At 34.3% G+C, this 22,270-nt stretch overlaps 11 protein-coding genes across 15 annotated transcripts in view; 1 reads left to right on the forward strand and 10 right to left on the reverse strand.

Moving 5' to 3' along the window:
- Nucleotides 1-22,270, reverse strand: part of LOC148172611 (A-type potassium channel modulatory protein KCNIP1-like) — a 114,128-nt gene that overhangs the window by 64,728 nt on the left and 27,130 nt on the right. Inside the window, exon 3 of one of the 4 annotated variants that reach the window (XM_088039465.1) lies at nucleotides 21,444-22,233. The exons of the other annotated variants lie outside the window; for them this stretch is intronic. Coding sequence (XP_087895591.1) covers nucleotides 21,541-22,233 — 693 coding nt within the window. The 3' untranslated portion in view covers nucleotides 21,444-21,540. Of the gene's footprint in view, nucleotides 1-21,443; nucleotides 22,234-22,270 lie in introns of those variants that run through there. 4 annotated transcript variants of the gene reach the window in all.
- LOC148172619 (uncharacterized) lies at nucleotides 82-934 on the reverse strand. Its single transcript, XM_088039193.1, has 2 exons — nucleotides 833-934; nucleotides 82-783 (listed from the first exon to the last, which is right to left on the reverse strand). Exons 1-2 carry the CDS (start codon nucleotides 872-874, stop codon nucleotides 121-123), a joined length of 705 nt encoding a protein of 234 aa, XP_087895319.1. The 5' UTR covers nucleotides 875-934; the 3' UTR covers nucleotides 82-120.
- Nucleotides 1,391-2,298, reverse strand: LOC148172620 (uncharacterized). Its single transcript, XM_088039218.1, has 2 exons — nucleotides 2,145-2,298; nucleotides 1,391-2,092 (listed from the first exon to the last, which is right to left on the reverse strand). Exons 1-2 carry the CDS (start codon nucleotides 2,181-2,183, stop codon nucleotides 1,430-1,432), a joined length of 702 nt encoding a protein of 233 aa, XP_087895344.1. The 5' UTR covers nucleotides 2,184-2,298; the 3' UTR covers nucleotides 1,391-1,429.
- On the reverse strand, nucleotides 7,786-8,583 carry LOC148172621 (uncharacterized). Its single transcript, XM_088038714.1, has 2 exons — nucleotides 8,499-8,583; nucleotides 7,786-8,448 (listed from the first exon to the last, which is right to left on the reverse strand). Exons 1-2 carry the CDS (start codon nucleotides 8,571-8,573, stop codon nucleotides 7,786-7,788), a joined length of 738 nt encoding a protein of 245 aa, XP_087894840.1. The 5' UTR covers nucleotides 8,574-8,583.
- On the reverse strand, nucleotides 8,696-9,440 carry LOC148172622 (uncharacterized). The gene has a single exon (XM_088038715.1). It carries the CDS (start codon nucleotides 9,438-9,440, stop codon nucleotides 8,757-8,759), a length of 684 nt encoding a protein of 227 aa, XP_087894841.1. The 3' UTR covers nucleotides 8,696-8,756.
- Nucleotides 10,622-12,026, reverse strand: LOC148172623 (uncharacterized). 2 transcript variants are annotated; one of them, XM_088039331.1, is made up of 3 exons: nucleotides 11,948-12,026; nucleotides 11,230-11,899; nucleotides 10,622-11,055 (listed from the first exon to the last, which is right to left on the reverse strand). In XM_088039331.1, exons 1-2 carry the CDS (start codon nucleotides 11,987-11,989, stop codon nucleotides 11,237-11,239), a joined length of 705 nt encoding a protein of 234 aa, XP_087895457.1. In that variant the 5' UTR covers nucleotides 11,990-12,026; the 3' UTR covers nucleotides 10,622-11,055; nucleotides 11,230-11,236. The 2 variants fall into 2 exon arrangements, with proteins under 2 accessions (XP_087895457.1, XP_087895456.1); XM_088039330.1 differs by lacking the exon at nucleotides 10,622-11,055 and having other exon boundaries at nucleotides 11,152-11,899.
- LOC148172624 (uncharacterized) lies at nucleotides 13,098-13,842 on the reverse strand. The gene is made up of 2 exons (XM_088038716.1): nucleotides 13,801-13,842; nucleotides 13,098-13,754 (listed from the first exon to the last, which is right to left on the reverse strand). The coding sequence occupies exons 1-2, from the start codon at nucleotides 13,840-13,842 to the stop codon at nucleotides 13,098-13,100; spliced, it is 699 nt and encodes a 232-aa protein (XP_087894842.1).
- On the reverse strand, nucleotides 14,132-14,872 carry LOC148172625 (uncharacterized). Its single transcript, XM_088039470.1, has 2 exons — nucleotides 14,796-14,872; nucleotides 14,132-14,745 (listed from the first exon to the last, which is right to left on the reverse strand). Exons 1-2 carry the CDS (start codon nucleotides 14,838-14,840, stop codon nucleotides 14,188-14,190), a joined length of 603 nt encoding a protein of 200 aa, XP_087895596.1. The 5' UTR covers nucleotides 14,841-14,872; the 3' UTR covers nucleotides 14,132-14,187.
- LOC148172626 (uncharacterized) lies at nucleotides 15,278-16,170 on the reverse strand. The gene is made up of 2 exons (XM_088038719.1): nucleotides 15,991-16,170; nucleotides 15,278-15,940 (listed from the first exon to the last, which is right to left on the reverse strand). The coding sequence occupies exons 1-2, from the start codon at nucleotides 16,063-16,065 to the stop codon at nucleotides 15,278-15,280; spliced, it is 738 nt and encodes a 245-aa protein (XP_087894845.1). The 5' UTR covers nucleotides 16,066-16,170.
- Nucleotides 19,331-20,409, forward strand: LOC148172627 (uncharacterized). Its single transcript, XM_088039469.1, has 2 exons — nucleotides 19,331-19,624; nucleotides 19,677-20,409. Exons 1-2 carry the CDS (start codon nucleotides 19,574-19,576, stop codon nucleotides 20,325-20,327), a joined length of 702 nt encoding a protein of 233 aa, XP_087895595.1. The 5' UTR covers nucleotides 19,331-19,573; the 3' UTR covers nucleotides 20,328-20,409.
- LOC148172628 (uncharacterized) lies at nucleotides 20,357-21,332 on the reverse strand. Its single transcript, XM_088039468.1, has 2 exons — nucleotides 21,221-21,332; nucleotides 20,357-21,172 (listed from the first exon to the last, which is right to left on the reverse strand). The coding sequence occupies exons 1-2, from the start codon at nucleotides 21,269-21,271 to the stop codon at nucleotides 20,429-20,431; spliced, it is 795 nt and encodes a 264-aa protein (XP_087895594.1). The 5' UTR covers nucleotides 21,272-21,332; the 3' UTR covers nucleotides 20,357-20,428.

Genomic DNA, 22,270 nt, shown 5'->3' on the forward strand with positions numbered 1-22,270 from the left:
TGATCTCAAACTTTAAAAGAACGTCAAATAAAATGCTTAGATACAGTGTTACAGAAACAACCTTTAAATTATAGACACAAATAACTTATTACACCTTTATTAAAACGATATCTTTACAATTTATGGCAAAAGTCTATCAATGCAGGCTTCAATGTCTCCCAAAATTGAGTAAGCCTCAGTTCCGTACTGCGCAACTTTATTATCTGCACAACTTTGAACCGACAACTTGAGAGTGGTTATCGTGGCCTGGACTGCTTGCACTTCAGTTTTGATATTTTGGGGCAATCTAATTTTGTTCAATTCAATCTCAGTCAAAATCGGTGAAATGCAGAGAATATCTTCTTTACACCGAATAATCTGATTCTCAAGACTCTTTACAGTGTTGAATGCAACATCAACAATGTATTTCCCATTTTGTGCAATTCCTCTTACGTCATCATCAATACTATGAACACAAGTGGTGAGTTGTTCAGCGTATCGCTGTGGTAGCCTGTTCAAAGTTTGCTCACGAATATCAGTACAGGATGAAGGATCTACACCGCCTGAGTGTGCCAAATCTTTAACGGATTGAACTTGTGCAAGAACTGTATCGTGCTCTTGTTGCAAGGCGATAGTTCCATCGTTAATAACATTTTCAGAATTTGTAACAAATGTAATTACTATCTGATTAAGCTCATCATGAGCCGCAAGAATCTCGCCTTGAACGATCGTTTGGAGTTCTTTGCATTGCGCCAGAGCTTCGTCGGCCAAACTAGTTGGTTGAATTTCTGTGGCACTTGCGACCTTAAAATTATGACTCAGTTTAGATAATAAAAAAAAATGATTTACTTACAGCAAGCACTGCGGTTAGGAATAGAGTTTGTTTGGTGAACATGTTTTCGGTTTCTTTGTGAATTTGGAAAGAATGAGTTGGTTTATATAGCAGATAAAAATCTGATTCAATTGATGCTTATTCGATATCCTCAAGAGGATATTGATAAGATCAAAGAGCAAATTAAAATATCTTTAATATTATAACTATTATAACTAATTATTTCAAAGTCCAGTTTGAAATCAAGTTTGATTTCGCGTATTTTTAACGCTACCAAAAGATATTTCTACAACTTTTCAGCTCTCGTTCTTCTAACATTTTCTCGACTTGTTACAAGCCCCTGATCGGTCTTATTCCATAATCTCCGATAGACGCAAGTTTATTCTGTCAATGCAAAAAAAAATAAAATGTGGATTTATATCAAATCGGAAAAGCGATTATTTGCTAAGATCGATAAATCTATCAATCAGTGGTTTTTATCTGGACCCTCAAACTTACAAAAATTTTAAGAATGGATCTCCAAATTTAAAAGGAATGTCAAATAAAGTGTTTAAGGAATGTTCAAATCATAATCACGAATAACTTAATACACGTTTATTGTAAAAATATATTTACAATTTATGGCAATAGTCTATCAATGCAAGCTTCAATGTCTGCCACAATTGAGTAGGCCTCAGTTGCATACTGCGCAACCTTATCATCCGCACAACTTTGAACAGCCAATTTGAGAGTGGTTGTTGTCGCCTGGCATGCTTGCACTTCAGTTTTGATGTTTTGGGGCAGCCTAATTTTGTCCAATTCAATCTCATTCAACAGCGGGGAAATGCAGAGCAGATTTTCCCCACACCGGTTAATCTGATTCTCAAGATTTTTCACAGTGTTGAACGAAACATCAACGATATATTTTGAATTTTCTGCAATTGTACTAGCTGCATCATCAACAGTAGTAATACAAGTAGCCATTTGTTCAGTGTATCGTTGTGGTAGTCTGTTCAGAGTTTGCTCACGAATATCAGTACAGGATGAAGGATCTACACCGCCTGAGTGTGCCAAATCTTTAACAGACTGAACTTGTGCAAGAATTGTATCGTGTTCTTGTTGTAAGGCGACAGCTGCATTGTTAGCAACGTTAGCAGAGTTGGTACCGAATGCAATTAGAATCTGATTAAGTTCATCATGGGCCGCGAGAATCTCGCCTTGAACGATTGTCTGGAGCTGGTGAACTTGTTCCAAAGCTTCGTCGACCAAGCTAATCGGTTGGATTTGCGTAGCACTTGCGACCTTAAAAATGTGACTAATAAGTTTGCGTTGTATAAAATTTTGATTTACTTACAGCAAGCAGCGCGACTAGAAAGAGTTGTTGGGAGAACATGTTGTTTTCTTTGTGAATTTTGGAATGACGGGTTGATTTATATAGACGATAAGACTATGATTCATCCTCAAGAGGATATCGATAAGACAGGAAACAGCAAAGTACAATACAACCTTACCAAACTGATTATAGATCGTCACTTTAAAGTAAAGTAAAAACAAAACTGAGTTTTATAATTAAATACGGTGAGACATCACACACTCTGTAAATTGGCCGTTTTTGCGGTATCATTCAATCAATATTGTTAATCTGATAACTAGCTTTATCATGTTAAAAGTGCGAATCGGCTATTGCAGTTCGCAAATGCAAGCCGACAGCATTACCAAATGTGAATTTAATTATAATTATAATTGATTAGTTACAGCAATAGGAGTATTAAATTTTACCAGTGATTTAAAAAAGCAAAAAAAATGTTGGAGGAGTATGATTTATTGACTTAAAATTCGTAGCAAAGTTTCACAACAAAATTCAGAAGACTTTTTTAGCTTATGATTGCGTTGACGCAGACTTCAATTTTGTCCAAGATCATGTGCGCCTCAGCACCATACGGGGACACATTATTATTTGAACAATTGTTAGCAGACAACTTCAACAGACTCACAGTTCTATCACACGCCTGTATTTCAGTTTTAATATCCTTAGGTAATTTTATTTTACCAAGTTCAATCTCGTTCAAAATTGGTGAAACACAGAACAAGTCTCCTTTGCACTGCTTAATCTGAAACTCTAGATGCATAACAGTGTTAAAAACAACATCGACAACATATTTGGAAGCCTCCGATAGAACTTTAGCTTGGTTATTGACTCCAGAAAGACAAAAAAACATTTGATCGGCGTAAAATTGTTGCAGAGCATTCAGAGTTTGTTCAGGTTCATCTGTACATATCGAAGGATCTTTACCAGCAGAATATGCCAAGGTTTTAATTGTGTTAAGTTTAGAAAAGACTATATCACGTATTTGTTTTAAAGCGAAAGTTCCTGCGCTGGAAACTTGATTGGAATTTCTTCTAAATTCAGAGACGATAGAGTTAAGAGAACTGTGACCTGTAGTGATCTCGCCTTGGACGATTGACTTTAATTACTCGACTTGCTTCAACGCTTCGTCGACGAGGTCTTATGGTTGGATTTGTACAGCATTTGTGAGCTTAATACATTTTTTTAAATTACTGTAATTTCAACTTATATGTACTTACAGCGAACACAGTGAAAGTAAGGAAAAAAGTCATTTGAAGAGAAAACATTTTCATTTTCTCACTCGCAGTTAGGAACTGATAAGCAACTGACAAAATGACGACCGGAGAACACAGATAATAATACACAAATAAATTAATAATTGGTTATAAACTTAAAACTTTATAGCGTGCATAAGGCTCGGCGCTTCTACACATTGGATATTATACAGGGTGCTGAAAAACAGACGCCCATGCTACCTATTATGACGCAACTAATTCTTTCCTAAGCCCAAAATTGAAAACCAAAACAAACTTTGTAATTGTATAACAAAGATACAAGCTTTCTGTATTAAACTATCAAATTCCATTTGGTTAAAATTTTTATAACAACTTCAAATTATATTTTTACAGTTAATGATACATATTGGGATAAAAAGGGAGAAAAAAAGTGCTTTAAACCAAGTTTCTTGAACTATCATTTTTTGTCTTTAAAGAAAATTTTTCAATGATGCAACATTGCAATGCATTTAGTATTAGTTGCTTAGATAAGGAGACTGCTAAATGTAAAATTGTATTAGAAAGTGTTGAGCAGCATTGCCAAGTTTTTTTTTAACAAAAATTCAAATTGTAAAAATGAATAGATTTAGATTATTTTTTCTTTGATTTCTTAGATGTTTTAACAGAAGAGGACATGTTACTTTCACTCATGGACGCCTCCTTTCATCGTCCTGTATAAATTTCGAATCTTGGTAAAATCTTTCACTCTACAATTTTGCAGTTTGGTAGAGATAATAAACCCTTTAAAAGCAGTAATGTTTAATTTTGTAGATATAGCACAAACATTATCAAAATTACGATTTAAAAAGAAACAGGTTAGCACTTTTTGTTTGGTCTTAAAAAATTCGAAAATTTGAGTTTTCAGCACTACAATTTCAAATATTGTCTTCTTCTTTATAATTTTGTAATTTGGTTGAGTTAATAAACCATTAAAAGACAATAAGTTTCCAAAATTTCGTAACTGTAGCATAGAAGTTATCAAAAGTACGGATTTTTGCAAAAGATGTCGCCAAATTTTGCTTGATCTTAAAAATAAAAATTTCTAAAATTTGTGTCCTCTAGTTTGATGTTCAACACTGCAAAGGGGATTTGCTTTGCATTTCGCCGATTTTAAATGAGATTGAATTGAGCAAAGTTAGGTTGCCTCAGAATATTAAAACTGAAATAGAAGCGTTTGAAAGAGTCATAAGTCTTCTTGGATCTTCCACTAGCTGCTCAAATGTTAATATTTTTCCGTTTATGACAGAAGCGTATGAAATTTTCGGCGAGATACAAGACTGTGTTAATAAAATCTTGGGTTAAAATGTTTTATATTAGTTTATGGAAAAAAATGGGGGTAATAAAACCATAACTAGGTACTTATAATATTTTTACATGAATGGGTATTCAATGCATAGAATAAGCGAGTTTTATGCAGGCTGTAAAGTTTTAAATTTACAGCAAATTATTAAATTATACGTTTATGTTTTGTGTTCTCCGAGCGTCATTTTGTCAATTCTTTTTCGGTCTTAACTACGACTGGAAAAATAAAATTTTTAAATAAAGGTTTATTTTTCCTTATTTTTGAGGTGTTTGCTGTAGATTTTAAATTGTCGACATTTTTTTGCAAAAATTTATAGTTACTAAATGTGAGGAAATTATTCTTTTTGAATGATTTATTAACTTCTCCAAATTGCACTATTGGTAATCACTTAGAAGTGATTACCAATGTTGATAAGAATATCCACATTATAAATAATTAGAAATGCGTGATAAATCAATGGCTTGATCCTCAACTCCATCAATGCACGTAGTCAATTCAGCCGTTCGATTCTCTAGTAACTTCTTTAGAGTCTCTTCGGATTCACTGGTACATGTTAAGACGTCTTTACCGGCTGATTGTGCCAAGTCTTTCCAAGTGACGATATCTGCAGACACTGCATCGTGGCCTTTGGCTTTGGCTATGTTGGCCGAATTTCTTCCAAACGAAGCTAGCACTGTTTATGGTATTAGTACCTTGTAAAATCTCGCCTGCAACGATTCCTTTCAGTTCTTCAACTTGTTTTATAGCTTCGTCAACCAAATCAGTTGGTTCGACGTATTCCGAATTTGTAACCTAAATAGATTCATGCTTAGTATAACTAGATTTAGGTGTACTTACTGAAAAAAGTGCACATAAGAGAAAAATAATCCTTGTCGTCTGCATTTTTGAATTTATTGGTCAAACAAAAAAGTGGCTACAATAAAATAACCTTAAGACGACATTGATAAACTGATAAATATATAAAACGTCTGGGTTTAATGCTTATAATACCTAAAATTTACAAACAATGAGATAGCGAAATATTTCTAGAATTCCGTGCTCGATGCATCCTGAACCAGTACAAACAATCTTATCCCAAAAGACTATTAATGCAAGTTTCAATGTTGGCAAGAATTGAATAGGCTTCAGTTACATACTGTGCAACTTTATTATCCGAACAACTTTGAACAGACAACTTCAAGGAGTTTGCAGTAGACTGAAACGCTTGCACTTCAGTCTTAATATTCTGAGGCAATCTAATCTTATTCAATTCAATTTCATTCAATAACGGAGAAATACAAGACAGATCTTCCCCGCACCTTCGAACGTCAAACTCAAGATGATTAACAACGTTAAAAGAAATATCTACAAGATATTTAGAACCGTCTGCTATTCTTTTAGTTTCTTCGTCAACGTCAGTGATACATACAACCAGTTCTTCAGTGTACCGTTCTGGTAATTTATTCAAAACTTCTTCGCGTACTTCGGTACACGATGAAGGATCTACACCAGCTGAATATGCCAAATCTTTGAGCGACTGAATATTTACAAGAATCGTAGTTTTGATTGCTCCTAAAGTATGTGCGGCACTGTTGGCAACATAGGCGGAATTAACACCAAACTCCATTATCATATCGTTAAAGTTATCGTGAGCGACGAGAATATCACCTTGTACTGTTGTCTTCAGTTGTTCAAGTTGTTCAAAAACGGTGTCAATCAAGCCAGTTGGTTTGAATCGGGCCGCATTTGCTACCTTGAGAAAATTTCAAGATTGTAAGTTGTGTTATAAAGTTTTGGGTACTTACTGCAAGTACTGCAATTAAGAAAAGAGATGATTTAGAGAACATGTTTGTGGGTCTTTCTGTCATTGAAAAGAAGACGAATTGGTTTATATAGTTTATAAATAAAAGCAATTCATCTGTCGAGACTCAGGTAATCTCCATGTGACATTGATTACCAGGAAAAATAAATTAATTAACTGATGAAAGTTCGACTGGATTAACTTTAGATAGTTAATAGGTAAATCAAAACAAAACAAAATTTGACAACATTAATATTATACAATAAGATTAACAATAAACTATACATCAGAAAAGACCAATAATCTTGTTAACACAGATTTCGATATCTCCAAGAATCGCGTTGGCTCCTGCAACATATTGCGCAACCTTACCATCGGCACAACTTTTCACCAGAAGTCTCATATTGTCCATCAACTTCTCAGTAGCCGACACTTCGGTATTGATATTCTGAGGCAACCGGATCTTATCTAACTCAATCTCAGTCAATATTGGAGAAATACAAAGTAAATCTCCATTACACCTGTTTACTTGATATTCCAAATCATGAACTTTGCTAAAATAAATGTCCACAAGATATTTTCCACTAGCTGCTGCTTGTCCTGCTTGTGTATCAACACCATAAATGCACTGATTCATTTCTTTTGTGTATTCTTCCGGAAGTTGGTTAAGAAGTACTTCGCGTATCATGGTGCATGGAGTAATATCTTTGTCAGCGGCGTGAGCTAAATCTTTGATAGTGGTCAATTGTGAGGCGATGGTTTGTTGTTGTTGTTTGAAATCTGTGGAGGCAGTTTCAGCAACATTGACAGAATTTGTTTTAAAAGCAGTGACTAAAGAATCGATTTTTGTGTGAGCGACGTTGATTTGGCCCTGAACAATGGCCCGTAATTGGTTGAGTTGCTCTTGGACCTCTTCGACCAAATCTCGCGGTTGCCAGACTGCGGCAGACGAAATCTAGGATGTTTGTTTCTTTTACAACATATTTAAATAGACGTAATGGAATTACTTACGGCTAGAGTTGCAAGTATTACACAGATTGTCTTAATCATCTTGCAGATTACTAATGAAAATGATAAACAGCTTTTATATACGCGATTGTATCTCGCGTATTTTTATTAAGTTCAACAATTGATCGTCAAGCTAAACACTGGATAATAAGCTTAACTACATCTGAAGTGTTTACGTGGTGATAATCCGTTCTTGTTATCCTACTCAAAGGATCAAAAGTGACACACATTTTATCTATCTCAAGTTTAAGCTTTTTAATAAAAGTATTAGTACAAATTATTTTAACCTATAAGTCTATTCACGCAATCCGCAACGTCTTCTATAAGCACATTCACCAAACTTGTATAACGTGAAAGATTATCGTCCCGACAACTTTGGGTGGACAATTTCAGCGTGGTAAATGATGAATCAGCCGCTTGTACTTCAAGTTTAATATTCTGAGGTATCTTACTTTTATTTAACTCAATCTGAGTTAAAATCGGTGAAATACAAAGCAAGTTTCCGTTACACTGAGCAACTTGTTGCTCAAGATGCGTGACAGTACTGAACGAAATATCAATAATATACGTAGAACTGTCTAAAATGTTTCTAGCTTGATCATTCACTTCAGAAATGCATTCTGTAATACGTTGAGTGTACTGTGTTGGTAGAGTAGAAATAGTTGCTTCAGGTGCAGAAGTACACGGCGAAGGATTTTTCCCTGCTGAGTATGCCAAATCTTTGATAGCTTGAAGTTGTGCAAGAATTGTTGAATGTTCTTGTTGTAGGTTTACAATTGCGTTGTTAGCAATCACAGCGCTATTTCGTCCGAATAGAGATAGTAGAGCTTGAAGAGAATTGTGAGCTGCGATAATTTCGCCCGTAACTATTGCTTTTAGTTCCTCGAGTTGTTTCGTAACTTGGTCCAATAGGTCAAACGGTTGGTTTTGTGCAACATTTGTGACCTTAAGAAAGGAGTAAGTAGAGGAATTTAAGCAAATTTTGAGGTACTTACAGAGAGCACAATGAGGATTAAAAGAATTTGCTTGGAAAGCATAGTTGGTCTTCTAATGACGTTTATTAGTTGCATGAAAGTCGCACAATTTATATACTTGATAAGGAGTTACCCGATAACAGACAAAATATATGAAATGTGTAAATATTTATAATTTAATCTTTTCCAATCTAGATTACGCTGTCTGAATGGTGTTAATCGCAGATTACCTTATACATATAAAATGAGGTACAATTTTTCTTTTGATTCAAAATAATTTTAGCCTATTAGCCTATTTACGCATTCCTCAATGTTTTCTATAAACACGTTTATCATAGTAGTATAATGCGCAAGATTATCGCCTGGACAACTTTGGACAGACAACCGCAGCGTAGTTATCGTGGTATCAGCCGCTTGCACTTCGGTCTTAATACTCTGAGGCAACTTAATTTTATTCAATTCAATCTCAGTCAAAATCGGCAAAATACAAAGCAAACTTCCTTCACACTGAGAAACTTGATGCTCAAAATGCGTTACAGTACTATACGAAATATCAACAATATACGAAGAGCTCTCTGTTAGTTTTTTAGCTCGAACGTTCAGTTCAGCAACGCATTCTATTATACGTTGAGAGTATCGGGGTACTAAATCGGAAAAAAGTTGTTCGGGTCCAGCGGTACATGATGAAGGATCTTTACCGTATGCATATACAAAATCTTTGATAGATTGTAGTTGTGCAAGAAACTCTGAATGTTGTTGTTGTAAGCTGGTAATTGCGTTACTAGCAGTCACGGCAGAAAGTCGTCCGAATTGAGAGAAGAGAGATTGAAGAGAATTCTGAGCTGAAGTGATTTCACTCTTGACTATTGCTTTCAGTTCCTCAAGTTGTTCTGTTACTTGTTCCACCAAGTCGAATGGTTGAATTTGTGCACCGTTTGCAACCTTAAGAGAGGGAGAAGTCATTGTTGGTGAATTATTGTAAAATTTTGGGCTACTTACTGCAAAACCTGCAATTATAAATAGTGTTTGTTTAGAGAACATTGTTAATGTTGATTACGTAGTTGATAAAAAGACAATTCACATCGATAACAAATTTGTTAATGCATACATAGTCTTATAACTTATTATTTTTATAGTTAAAACCGTTTAAATCCACTTAATCCATTTTGTTCTTATCTGGATTAAACTGACTTAATACAACTCTATGATCTAAACTAAAAAAAACAGGTATAAAATTTGGTTTACAATTAAAGAAAAATTCTCCTCGAATTTCATTAAAATTAGAGCGGAATGAAAGATTCTAATTCAGAAGATCGTCAATGCACTTTGAGACGTCTGCAAGTAACGCGTACGCCGCACTCATATAACTTGAAAGATAAACATTTGGACAACTATTAGTAGCCAACTTCATCTCATGAACAGTCCACTCAAATTCTTGCAGCTGCGCTCGAATATTCTGAGGCAGTTTAATTTTACTCAACTCAACCTCCGTCAAAATCGGTGAAATGCAAAGAAACTCTTCCCGACACTGCGCAATTTCGTACTCTAGATGATTAACAGTACTGTAAGAAATATCAATAACATACTTCGAACTTTCGGCCCTTCGGTTGGCTTCTTTGCTGACTCCTCTAACGCAACTCATGATGAGTTCGGTGTATCGTGAAGTTAAATCAGCAAAAGTTTCTTCAGATTCACTGACACATGCTGAAGGATCTTTACCTGCTGACTCTGCCAGAAATTTGAGTTCTTGAATTTGTCCAAAAACTGAATAATGTCCTTGCTCCAAACCGATAATTCCGTTATTGGTAGAACCAGTACAAGTCCGTTCAAATTCAGTCAAGATAGAGTTAATCGAATTGTGACTAGACAGAATTTCACCAGAAACTATTTGCTTTAGGTCGTCGATTTGTTTCGTGACTTCGTCGATCAAGTCAGTTGGTTGGATAAGTGCTGAAGTTGTGACCTTATGATAATTGAAATTAAATTCAATTGTTATGTTCAAATAAGTAGGAGCTACTTACAGCAAGAAACGCAATTATTGTAAGAGTTTGCTTGGGACGCATTTTTGATCTTAAGTGGATTTTATTAATTGTAAAGTTTATATAGTTGATAAGGAAAGAGGTTTAGCTTTATATGATAAGAGAGAAACTTCCATTAATCTATTTAATATTGTCATATTTAGGTATAATATAGGTATATAAAGATACTCGTACAAATATAAATCAAAAAAATGTAGGGGAGAGTATATTTGTTGATATTAACAATTTATGATTTTATAGTTAGAACCATTTAATCTCTTTCTTTCACCTTTTGATATAAGCTAGTAGAAACAGGTAACACACATGACTTCTGTTTATATCCAATCAAAATATTTTTCTTGTTGAGTTTTATTTTAACAATACTCGGGTAAGACCATTAATACACCTTGTGACATTTACTACTACCGTATTTACCGTTCTCGTATACCTAGTCCGTAAGATGACCAGTTTGCAAGCTGCACCTTCATCCCATGAAAAATCCTCGCAAATTATTCCAGCTGATCTTATGAATTTTGAAATAAATTATTATCAGATTTTGCCTGAAACTCATCTTTGATTTTTAATCAATTTAATCAGATGTGAAATTTACTTATAAATTTGATAAGGAATCAGATTTAGATTAAACGATAACTGAGAAAATTCTAGATGCTTTATTTATTGCAAAATTTATTAATTTAAAATAAACAGTTTCTCCTACATTTTTGTATACTTACTTAAATGTTAAATCAAAAGATTGTTAATGCAGCTTTGCAAAGTTGTTAGTATCGCCTCCGCTCCCCTAGCATAGCCCGTAAGTTGACCATTTGGACAACTATTAGCCTCCGTCTTCATTCCATTAAAATTCCCCTGCAGTTGCTGCAGCTGACCTTTAATTTCGGCAGGCAGTTTGCCTTGGTTTGACTTAATCTCACCCAAAAGAGATGAAAGACATGCATTGTCTTCCTGGCACTGCCCAATTTGGCTTTCAAGATGATTAACAGTGTTAATTGTAATATCAATAATATACTTCGAATCTTCCGCAGTTGTATTGGCCTTTTTCCTGACATCATCAACACAATTTTTGATGTTTTCCGTGTATTCTGATGTCAAATTAACGAAGCTCTCTTCACAATAATTCGTACATTGTGAAGGATCTTTACCTTCTGCCTCCGCCTTTGATACGGCATCTTGAACTCGTTCATGGATTCTATCACTTTCTTGTTGCATTGAGGTAGTTCCATAATTTATAGCTGTAGTGCAAGTCTCTTCAAATTCAGTGACTAAGGACTCAATAGAATTATGAGCAGAGAGGATTTCGTCAGAAACTAATTTCTTCAATTCCTCGAGTTGTTCTGTGACAACATCGATTAAGTCAGTTGGTTGTATAATTGCTGCATTTGTAGCCTATTAAAATTGAAATTAAACGGTTATTTTAATTGTGGGATTACTTACAGCAAAAAACGCAATTATGATCACAGTTTTCTTGAGACACATGTTTGATTTTTAACCCTTTTCATTATTTGCAAACTTTATTTATATGGTTGATAAGGAAACAAATTCAGATTAAATGATAAGAAAAAATTCTGAATGCTTTATTTCTTACCGAATTAATTAATTACGTTTTTTATCTTAGATTTAATCTAAAATAAGGACTTGAATTCGTTCTCTTATTGGATCCTTCTATTAATATAAAATCTAAAGTATTTTCTTCAAACTAAATTTTGTTAAAACAAAGGAAACACTTAGTTGATAAAGCTTTTCAAATTTAAACGTTGTTAATACATATCCTGATATCTGATAACAACCCGTACGTGGTATAAGCTACAAGAGAAAAATGTAAACAATCACCAGTAAACACCTTTAACTTAAGCAAGATCCTCAAATAAGTACGTCTAATTCTGCTTGAATTTTCTGTGGCAGCTTAATTTTAATCAATTCCATCTGAATCAAAATTGGTGAGATACAAAGCAGATTTTCAATGCATTGCGCAATTTGGTACTCTAAATACGAAATCAATTATTGCATTCTTAGTAATCATAGCAGAGTTACGTCCAAATTCAGCCAGTAAAGAACTAAGCGTGCTGTAACCAAAAAGGATTTCACCAGTAACAATTTCAATTTCTCAAGTTGTTTTGTTACTTATTCAATTAAGTTTTTGGGTTAGATTTGGGTAGAATTTGATACCTTAAGAAAGTTGATAACTGATATGAAATATAAAATGTATAAAAATTAGAGCTGCTTACTGCAAACACCGCAAATATGAAAAGAGATTGTTTGGAAAGCATCTTCGATTTTTTAATGATTTTTTATTAGATAAGCAGATATTAATTTGAGATGATAAGAAAACTAAGTCAGTCCATTGATAACCAAAAAATTCCAGATATTTTATTTATTACCGAATTAATTATTTTAAAATTGACACATGTTTTGCCAACACCTAAATTAGTTAGTTTAACACAAAAGCAGCAACCGCAAAAAATATTTGATGCATAAAACAAACTTTTAATTTTAAATGAAATTAGCTTTAACCATAAACAATGGATTCTTTTTTTTAAATAAATTTATTAAACTCATCCGACAAATAATATAAAATATTTCAAATTCACATATTGTTAAGACATACTCTTATATCTGATAGTAACCCCCACGCCTCACTAGAATAAGCCACAAGATAACGGTCTGGACAATCCTGGGTGGACACTTTAAGTTTAAGCGCAATCTCTTGAAATACTTGTACTTCTGTTTTAATATTCTGTGGCAATTTAATTTTATTTAATTCAATCTCAGTCAAAATCGGTGCGATGCAAAGCAAATCTTCATTGCAGCGCGCAATTTGGTACTCAAGATGACTAACTGTGCTAAATGCTACATCAATGATATACTTAGAACTCTCTCCCATTTTATTGGCCTCTGCATCTACATCCTTAACACAATCCCCGATTATTTGAGTGTATTTTGGTACCAATGTGGGAAAAAGTTCTTCAGGTCCACTAATACACGAAGAAGGATCAATACCTGCTTGTTCTGCCAACTCTTTGTAGTTGAACAGTTGTCCGAGAACTGTCTCATGCGAGTTTTTTAATCCGACTACCGCACTGTTGGTAGTCATAGCAGAGTTCCGTCCAAATTCAGCTAGTAAAGAACCGAGGGCGTTATGACCAGAGAGAATTTCACCAGTAACTATTTCTTTCAATTCTTCGAGTTGTTTTATGACTTCGTCGATCAAATCTCGGGGTTCGATTTGTGCAGCATTTGCTACCTTAAAGAAGTAATTAATTGATTGCGCAAAATTGTGGAGTACTTACAGCAAACACCGTAAATATAAGAAGAGTTTGTTTGAAGAGCATGTTTGATCTAGTAATTATTTTTATTAGTTGTAAATATCTTGACTTTATACAGTTGATAAGGTAACAAATTCAGAATCACGTGATAAGAAAACAACTTTCAAAACTTCAAAGTCAAAACTAGTATTGCAGTTGTGAACAATTTATTATCCTGTAAAACTCACAGCACTTTGAACGATACAATTGGAAAAAACATTCTATTTTGTAGGAGCAACTTTGTTATTTAGCTATTACAATTTTTTTAACACAAATTATTATTAACACAAAACTTAACCTCCTCTAAGATCTTATACGCTTCCGTAGCATACGGAGAAACATTATCATTAGAGCAACTATTACTAGACAACATTAGACAAGATTAACAACTCGATCACACGCCTGTACCTCAGTTTTAATATTCTGCGGCAACTTAATTTTATTCAACTCAATTTGATTTAAAAGCGGTGAAATACAAAGCAAATCTCCTTGACACTGGTTGATATCAATCTCCAAATGTTCAACAGTATTATACACAACATCAACAATATATTTAGAACTGTCTGAAAGGCCTTTAGCTTGTTTATCAACTCCACGAAGACACTCTGTCATTTCGTCGACACGGTACTGCCTTTGACTACTTAGAATCTGTTGAGGTGCTTCGACGCACGTTGAAACATCTTTACCAGCGGATTGTTCCAAATCTTTCAATGTGACGATTTCTGAAGAAACTTTATCGTAAAGTTGTTGGAGAGCGAAGACTCCTCCTTTGGCGGCGTTGGCAGAATTTCGCCCAAATGTTGCTAATATGGCGTTGAGAGAACTGTGACCAGCGAGAATCTCGCCCTGAACTATTGCTTTCAATTCTTCGATTTGTTTTACAATTTCGTCTAGTATATCAGTTGGTTGAATATCTGAAGTGTTTGTGGCCTTAACAGAAACGTTATTTAGGTTTAGTAGAGTAGATTTCGAGTACTTACAGCAAAAAACGCAAAAAGAAGAAAAATAATTCTCGGAAAATGCATATTTCTAATTTTTCTTCGCAAGAGTAAGGTGTGTGAGAGACTACTACTGGATTGATTGACAGACATCAATTAACCTTAACATGGCTTTGATAACGTGAAATAAGATAAATATTCATCCTTTATTAATAGGTTAAACTAAAGTAAATCATTCCACAACAAGTTTCTTTAAATTCCTCTTAAATTAAAGGTCATCAGGTCATCACTGGAAAACACAGTCGAGACAACATTGCAAGATTTCATAATGAGATAACTCTTTACGTAAAGCACACTTTGCGTTAACAGAAATTATCAAATACCAACACAATAGCCATTGTCTCCGCAATCAATAGATTGTAAGATTACCTGTAGTTTTTGTAGTACAAAATGAGCTCAAGTAACTATAAAAGTATGAAAGAGATTTATTACAACAATAACAATTATTCTACAAACAAAATATTTTAACTCAAGAGCCTTTCGATGCATTCTTCCACATCCTCCAGAATCATGTACACCAAACTCAAATAATGCACCAAATTTTTATCTGGGCAATAATCGGTGGACAACTTCAACGTTTTCAAAGTAGAATCAAATATCTCGACCTCAGTTTGAATATTCTGCGGTAGTTTAACTTTGTTTAATTCAATCTCAGTCAAAAGCGGCGAAATGCAAAGCAGATCTCCATTGCACCGTGAAACTTGGTCATCAAGATGATGGACAGTACTGAATGAAACATCAATAATGTATCTAGCATCGTCAGATATTCCTTTGGCTTCAGTGTCCACACCAGTTACACAGTCAGTGATTTGTTGGCCGTATCTTGGTGGCAAAATTGCTAATGTTTGTTCCTGTCCTGTGGTGCACGATGAAGGATCTTTACCAGCTGAGTATGCTAAATCTTTGAGTGTTTGAAGTTGTGCAAGCACTACGTCGTGTTCTTGGTCTAAATCAACAACTGCTTTATCAACAGTCGTAGCAGAGTTCTGTTGAAAAGAAGAAAGGAGAGAGTCGAGGGTGTTGTGACCTGACATGATTTCGCCACTAACTATTTCCTTCAATTCTTTGAGTTGTTTTTCGGCTTCGTCCACCAAGTCAGTTGGTTGGATATGTGCTGCATTTGTGATCTTTAGAAAGGAGTGAGTTAGAGGATTTTCGAAAATTTAGGGCTACTTACAGAGAGCACAAAAATTAGAAAAAGAGTTTGTTTTGAGAACATGTTTGATGTTTTAAGGATTCTTATTAATTGCATGAGACTTATTGAATTTATATAGAAGATAAGGGAGGAATTCAAGTGCTTTAAGTCAGATTTATGCGATAACGGAGAAAACTTCACATAACACAGAAAATAATTAGTAGATAAATTTTAAACATTTTTATGTTTAAGTTAAAGTTTGAATGCGATTTGAAAAAAAATACATTCTATAAACATTTTTAACTCAGGAGACCTTCAATGCATTTTTCTATATTTCCTAGAATTGTGTGTACCAAATCCAAGTATTCAGCCAAATTTTTATCTGGACAATACTTCGTAGACAATTTTAGCGTTTTCAAAGTAGAATCAAATACATTCACCGTAGATTGAATATTCTGAGGCAGTTTAATTTTGTTTAGTTCAATCCCTGTCAAAATCGGCGAAATACAAAGCAGATCTTCTTTGCACTGAGCAACTTGGTACTCCAGATGACGAACAGTACTGTACGTAACATCAATTATATACTTAGCGCTGTTTAACACGCCTGCGGCCTCGCTATTAACGTCACTGATGCATCTAACGATTTGTTGCGAGTATCGTGATGGCAAAATTTCCAACGTTTCTTCATATTCGGTGGTACAAGATGAAGGATCTTTGCCTGCTGAGTACGCCAAATCTTTTAGAGTTTGGAGTTGTGCAAGGACCACATCATGTTCTTGTTCAAAGTCGATGATAGCACTTGTAATAGTATTAGCAGAATTTTGTTTAAATTCAGAGTGTAGAAAATAAATAGAATTTTTCCCCGATATAATTTCACCGTCAACTATCGCTTTCAGTTGCTCGAGTTGTTCTGTGACTTCGTCTACCAGGTCGGTGGGTTGGATTTGTGCAGTTTTTCTAACCTTAAAAAAGGAGGGAATGGCAGGAATTAAAAAAAAGTGATATGCACTTACAAAAGACACAAAAATTATAAAAAAAACTTGTTTGGTGAGCATGATTGATCTTTTAATGATTTTTATTAATTTAGAGAAGCTGGCGAGATTATATAGGAGATAAGAGAGGAATTCGATTGATTTACATGATAACGAAAAATATATTATTCACATAACAAAGTTATTATACTTTACATAGACCTATTCTATCCTGAATTAAAACGATAAATAATATAAAATCATAAATTCATAAAATTCCTACTGTCAGCTACTCATTTAGCCATTTTATTGGACATGGCTACTGTTCTGTTTATTTCTCATAAATCTAATATTATCTCTTTTTGCAGACATCGATAACCGAAAATTATTTTATAACTAGTTGTAAAAGTTTGACAACATTTATCTAGATCAAAATATTATTATATTGAGTTTATAAAGTTTTTCTAGCTCATCTTTTTCTTTTTTTCTTTCTTTCTAGCAATTTCATAAATTATTGAGATTCATTTAATCGCATATTTAATTTGATGATTGCTTACAGTTGATTAGCAAAAAAACAATCAAGTCGTTTTAACACCAAAATTAATAATTATTAAATTTTAAAGATTTAGGAGCCAGTTTCATAATTATTCATTTTAAAAATTAAAGTGAAATTTTGCTATAGAAACAAATTGTTGTAACAATACTTTAATAAAGGACCTTTAGTTAAAGCCGCCTGTAAACGACGATTATAAAGCTGGCCCTAAGTTATGTACCTTCGGTAAACCAAGCCCCAAAATTAGAAATATTTGCCCATTAATTATAAATGATTTTTCTTTATTTTGTAAATTATGTCTTTACATTTCTTATTATTTATTATCTTATTAACTTCAGGTATCCGGAAAGTCGCACACCATCGTGATAGTGTATCATCGGACAATGCCATAAATCACCAAAAAATGTTTAATAAAATCCATGTTTTCAATTTTTTTGGATATGCTGGATTGAAGAGTAAATGTTTAATTCCAAAATTAACAATTTCTGTGCAATAATTTTACGTTCAAATGAATTTGTTACGTAAAAAACATTTTGTGCAAAAAGATGCAAAAAAATCGAAAAAATTTCGTAAAATAATGGCTGAAAAGTGTTAAACAAGATTTTTGAATCAACAATCTCGATCAGTGTGGCATCGTACACATGAAACCATAGTTACATTACTTGTTCATGAGCTGACCTGACTAACGCCAACAATAATGCTACTATGACTTGAAGACTAGAAATTTAAATTATTGAGGTAAATTGAGTTCAGCAATGTTGTCATTTTTCTAATTTTATTTTGATCCTACTGCGAAAACATAGTGTAAATTTTTTTTTACTCTTTTTGGTACTCTCGGGAACCACCCAATTACCCTTTTTCAAGGTGGTGCGTCACTTTCCGGACACCTGGATATCTAAGCACTAACTTAAAAAACATGGCAACGGAAATAACTCGATATTCAAAGGATATTATTTGTTGCACTCCTATTAGCGTCATTTGAGACGATTAAAAGTTCATAGAAAAATTTGCTGAATTTCAGAACTGATTTGCACGTAGGTACGTTTGTTTTTAAATGCTCTTAAAATGAATAAGAGAAACAAATATAATAGGAAGGAATGTCTTTTATGGCAGTTTGCAACGAAATTGATCGTAGGGTATATATATCTTTAATTTGAATGAGTGGCCGCCCGCGTGCCTTGCACGCATTGCACATATAGACGGCTAGGGCCCCTGCTTATGACCTCCTGGACAAAGTAACAACAAATTACACAACTCAGATCCATAGTTCGTGGAGAAATCACTAAAGGCTCAAACAGCGTCCAAATTGTAACTCGCGAAATCACTTACGTTCGCAATGACTGTCTCAAAGAGGCAGTACTGGGAATTGAACAAGAGTACGAGACGTTAAACCAACAATTGACGCATATTAAAGACTTATCAGCTGGGAAAGATATCGGTGCTTGTCTTGAGGTCAATGAGCAACTTTTCCATGAACTTCCATTGACTGCCAATGCTAGTTTGGTTGACTATCGCGCTTTTGCTAATATTGAGCTAACACTTATTATGAAAAATGCAAATTATTACATTGGTACTAAAATTAACGATGTTCATGTTTTTGAGTTCCATGTGGCTTCTTGTAATGATGACTTGTTGTGTATAGCGTCTTTGCTGGAAGAAATAGAATTGGCGAAAGTACATATTACACAGAAAATCGGAGAAAAAATACTCAGAGAGGCTGATCTTTTTAATGATTTGGAGGAGTTGATTAAACAACGCACTAATGACAAAGTGGCGCATTATAGCTCAGAAGAAGAGTTAATCTTGAGGGATATTACTAACTGTGTTGATAATACGCTGTAACTGTTTATCGAGCATATGAAAATTTAAAAAAGTTAACAAAAGTTTTTGAGTTTTTTTACAAGTTGTATATTCTTAAATACAAATATGTGAAACTTTAGATTGTAACTATCACGCTAAATTATCGATTTATTGCTTCTTAATGACAATCATAACTTTAATCGGAATGATCTACTAGATAATTTCAGACTAGAAGAAAAACACTTGCTTAATACATCGATTCTACTTAACGAACACAGTTAGTGAGTATACTGTGGTCAAGATGATACTATTCACAACATTACTCCTAATTGGGCCTATTTTAGCACTACCAGTAAACCCCTTTGATTTCATTAATATTATTATATACATATTTTTTATTTTAGTCCGATAAAGATGTCCAACCCTACGACTTGGAAGATGAGATTATGAAACAGATCGAGCAACTCAGAGGCATAGTTCGTGGTGAAATCACTGCAGCGTCCAACAAAATTGATAATTTAATTAGAGATATCTACACTATTCGTGAAGAGTGCCTCCTTGAAGCCGTGGTCGGAATTGCACAATCTTACCAGACTCTCAACCAAGAACTCATCACAATTAAAGACTTGGCAATTGGACATGATATTAGTACTTGTCTTCGGGTAAACGAGCCACTTTTCCATGAACTCCCTAACGCTATTAACAGTAGTTTGGTGGAGTGTCGTGCTTTTGCCAACACTGAATTGACGGTTATTATGAATAATGCGCTTTATTACATTGGAACACAAATCAATGATGTTCACGTTTTTGAATTCCAAGTTCAGTTGTGTAAAGGGGACTTATTGTGTATGGAGCCTTTAGTAAAACAGATAGAGTTGGCAAAAATTTCCATACCCCAGAAAATCGGAGTTGAAGTACTAAAAGCAGCGGAACTTTATGACGATCTGAAGCTACTAATTAAAAAATGTACTGATGATAAAATAGCACAGTTTAACACAGAGGGCGGCATAATTATAGCCGAGATTACCAAATGTGTGAACGATATACTTTCATAATTTTGTCACCATGTGAACAGTTTCATAAATTGTAATCACATCTTAAGTTTTATTTTTAGTTTTATCAGATACATTAAACAATAAAAGTGATAAGAAATCAGCTACTGTTCTTTGTTGTGATTTTCCAGGAATAAGATACGAGCCACTTTTAATTGAAAATCTTTCGAAATGATGTCTTGCACACAAGATGTTATTTCTGAAAGAATTTTAGAACCTTCATACACCAAATCGGCAACTCCGTTGTCCCGACAGTCTACAATCTCAGCTTTAACTAATTCCAAGCCAGTCTGTGCAGATCTGACAAACACATCAATTTTCTCAGGCACACTTATTGCAGCGTCCTTAATTTCATCAGATATGATATTAAGACAGTCTTCATCTGTTTTATTACATTTTCCCAACGCAAAACTGATTCTTTGAACTTCATTAATCAGAACATCAACATTGTAACGAGCATCATTCGTAACAGTATCACTGTCATCTGTTTTTGTTGTAATGCATTTCTTTATCGCAGTTAGATGAGTATCTGGAAGATCATTAAGTTTTTCCTCATTACCATCAAGACATGAAGAAATATTCTGTTGTGCGGACATCCCCAACTCCTTTAGAGTAGTCAACCGAACTTCGAATGCTTGACGTTGTGATTCTGCAGTTACTTCAGCACTTAGACGGATATTTAGACCATGCGAGGTAACTTCAAAACGGGCTGTATCAAGCTCGTCGTGTGCCACCAAAATTTTTCCCAAGACGAGTTGGCCAAAGTCATATAGTTGTGCTTCGACGTCATCGGAAAGATCTCTAGGAGCAATCGCGTATTTTACAAACTTTGGGTGCACACTATCAATCTACAAAAAAGTGTTAAGAGTTTTGAGAAGTCAATTAGACCTTGGTACCTGTGCGACTGAAAGGAGAAGAAGAGGCACAACAAATTTTGCACATAACATGGTGAACGTGTGTTGTTAATACGTAAACTAAGCAGATAAAAGTTTTAAAGTGATGTGGAGCAACAAAACATAAGTGAACACGTGATAAAGTTCAACAATTTATTTTTGCGCGAGTGTCAAGTAAGCAGAAAAAAAAGGAATCAAATCTGGAAGTGATTTTTAAAATTTGGGATTAAAATATTTTATTTTGATTTTATTCACTCTAAGAAAATACTACATAGGTATCTAATCAGGAAAAATAATTAATAACAATTTCCTCAATACAATGTTCAAGGAAGAATCTTATTGACACACTTTTCGGTTAAATCCTCAATAGCACCAGCATCAGAGACGTACATTACAACACAAGAACTTGAACAAGAATCAACCTGGAGAGTGAACGGTTCAACCAAACGAGAAGCTTCATGTATTTCCCACTCAATCAGTTCCGGGAGTTCGATCTTGAACACATCGATCCTTGTCACGATCGGCAATATACATAACATGCCTCCGGTGGTACACGTCTTCAGTTGAAGCTTCAAATTACTGACATTCTCTCTTGTTTCATTCATTTTTTGTAATACCTTCTGCATAGTGATTTCCACTTCTTTATCAGCCTCCTCGATACAATTTTTAACAGTTCTCATCGTCAAATTTAGAAGACCGTCCAGTTGCACTCTGCTTGGTCTTAAACATTGAGAGATATTCACAGACGCACTGTTAGCTATGTCTGCCATTGTATTCAACATGTTGTCAATTTTATTCGTTTCATCTTGCAGCTCGGATTTTGATTCAGACTGAATCTGATCCGCGTAGTTCAAGTGTTTAGTTTTAACTAGTTGCAATCGCGCAGAGGCTTCTAGAAGACTGCCATTAACAATCTCTTCTAGCTCTTCGAGTTTTTTTAGAGCTTGATTATAGAGGGGAGATGAGTTCAAGGCAGGTTTTAATGATGTAGCCGACTCTGACTTCACAAAATTCATCTAGAAAATATAGTGACAATCGTGGAAACGTAAATAA

The sequence above is a fragment of the Gnatocerus cornutus genome, chromosome 6, assembly GCF_029298725.1.
Source record: "Gnatocerus cornutus isolate USDA-ARS CGAHR chromosome 6, icGnaCorn1.1, whole genome shotgun sequence".
NCBI lineage: Eukaryota > Metazoa > Arthropoda > Insecta > Coleoptera > Tenebrionidae > Gnatocerus > Gnatocerus cornutus.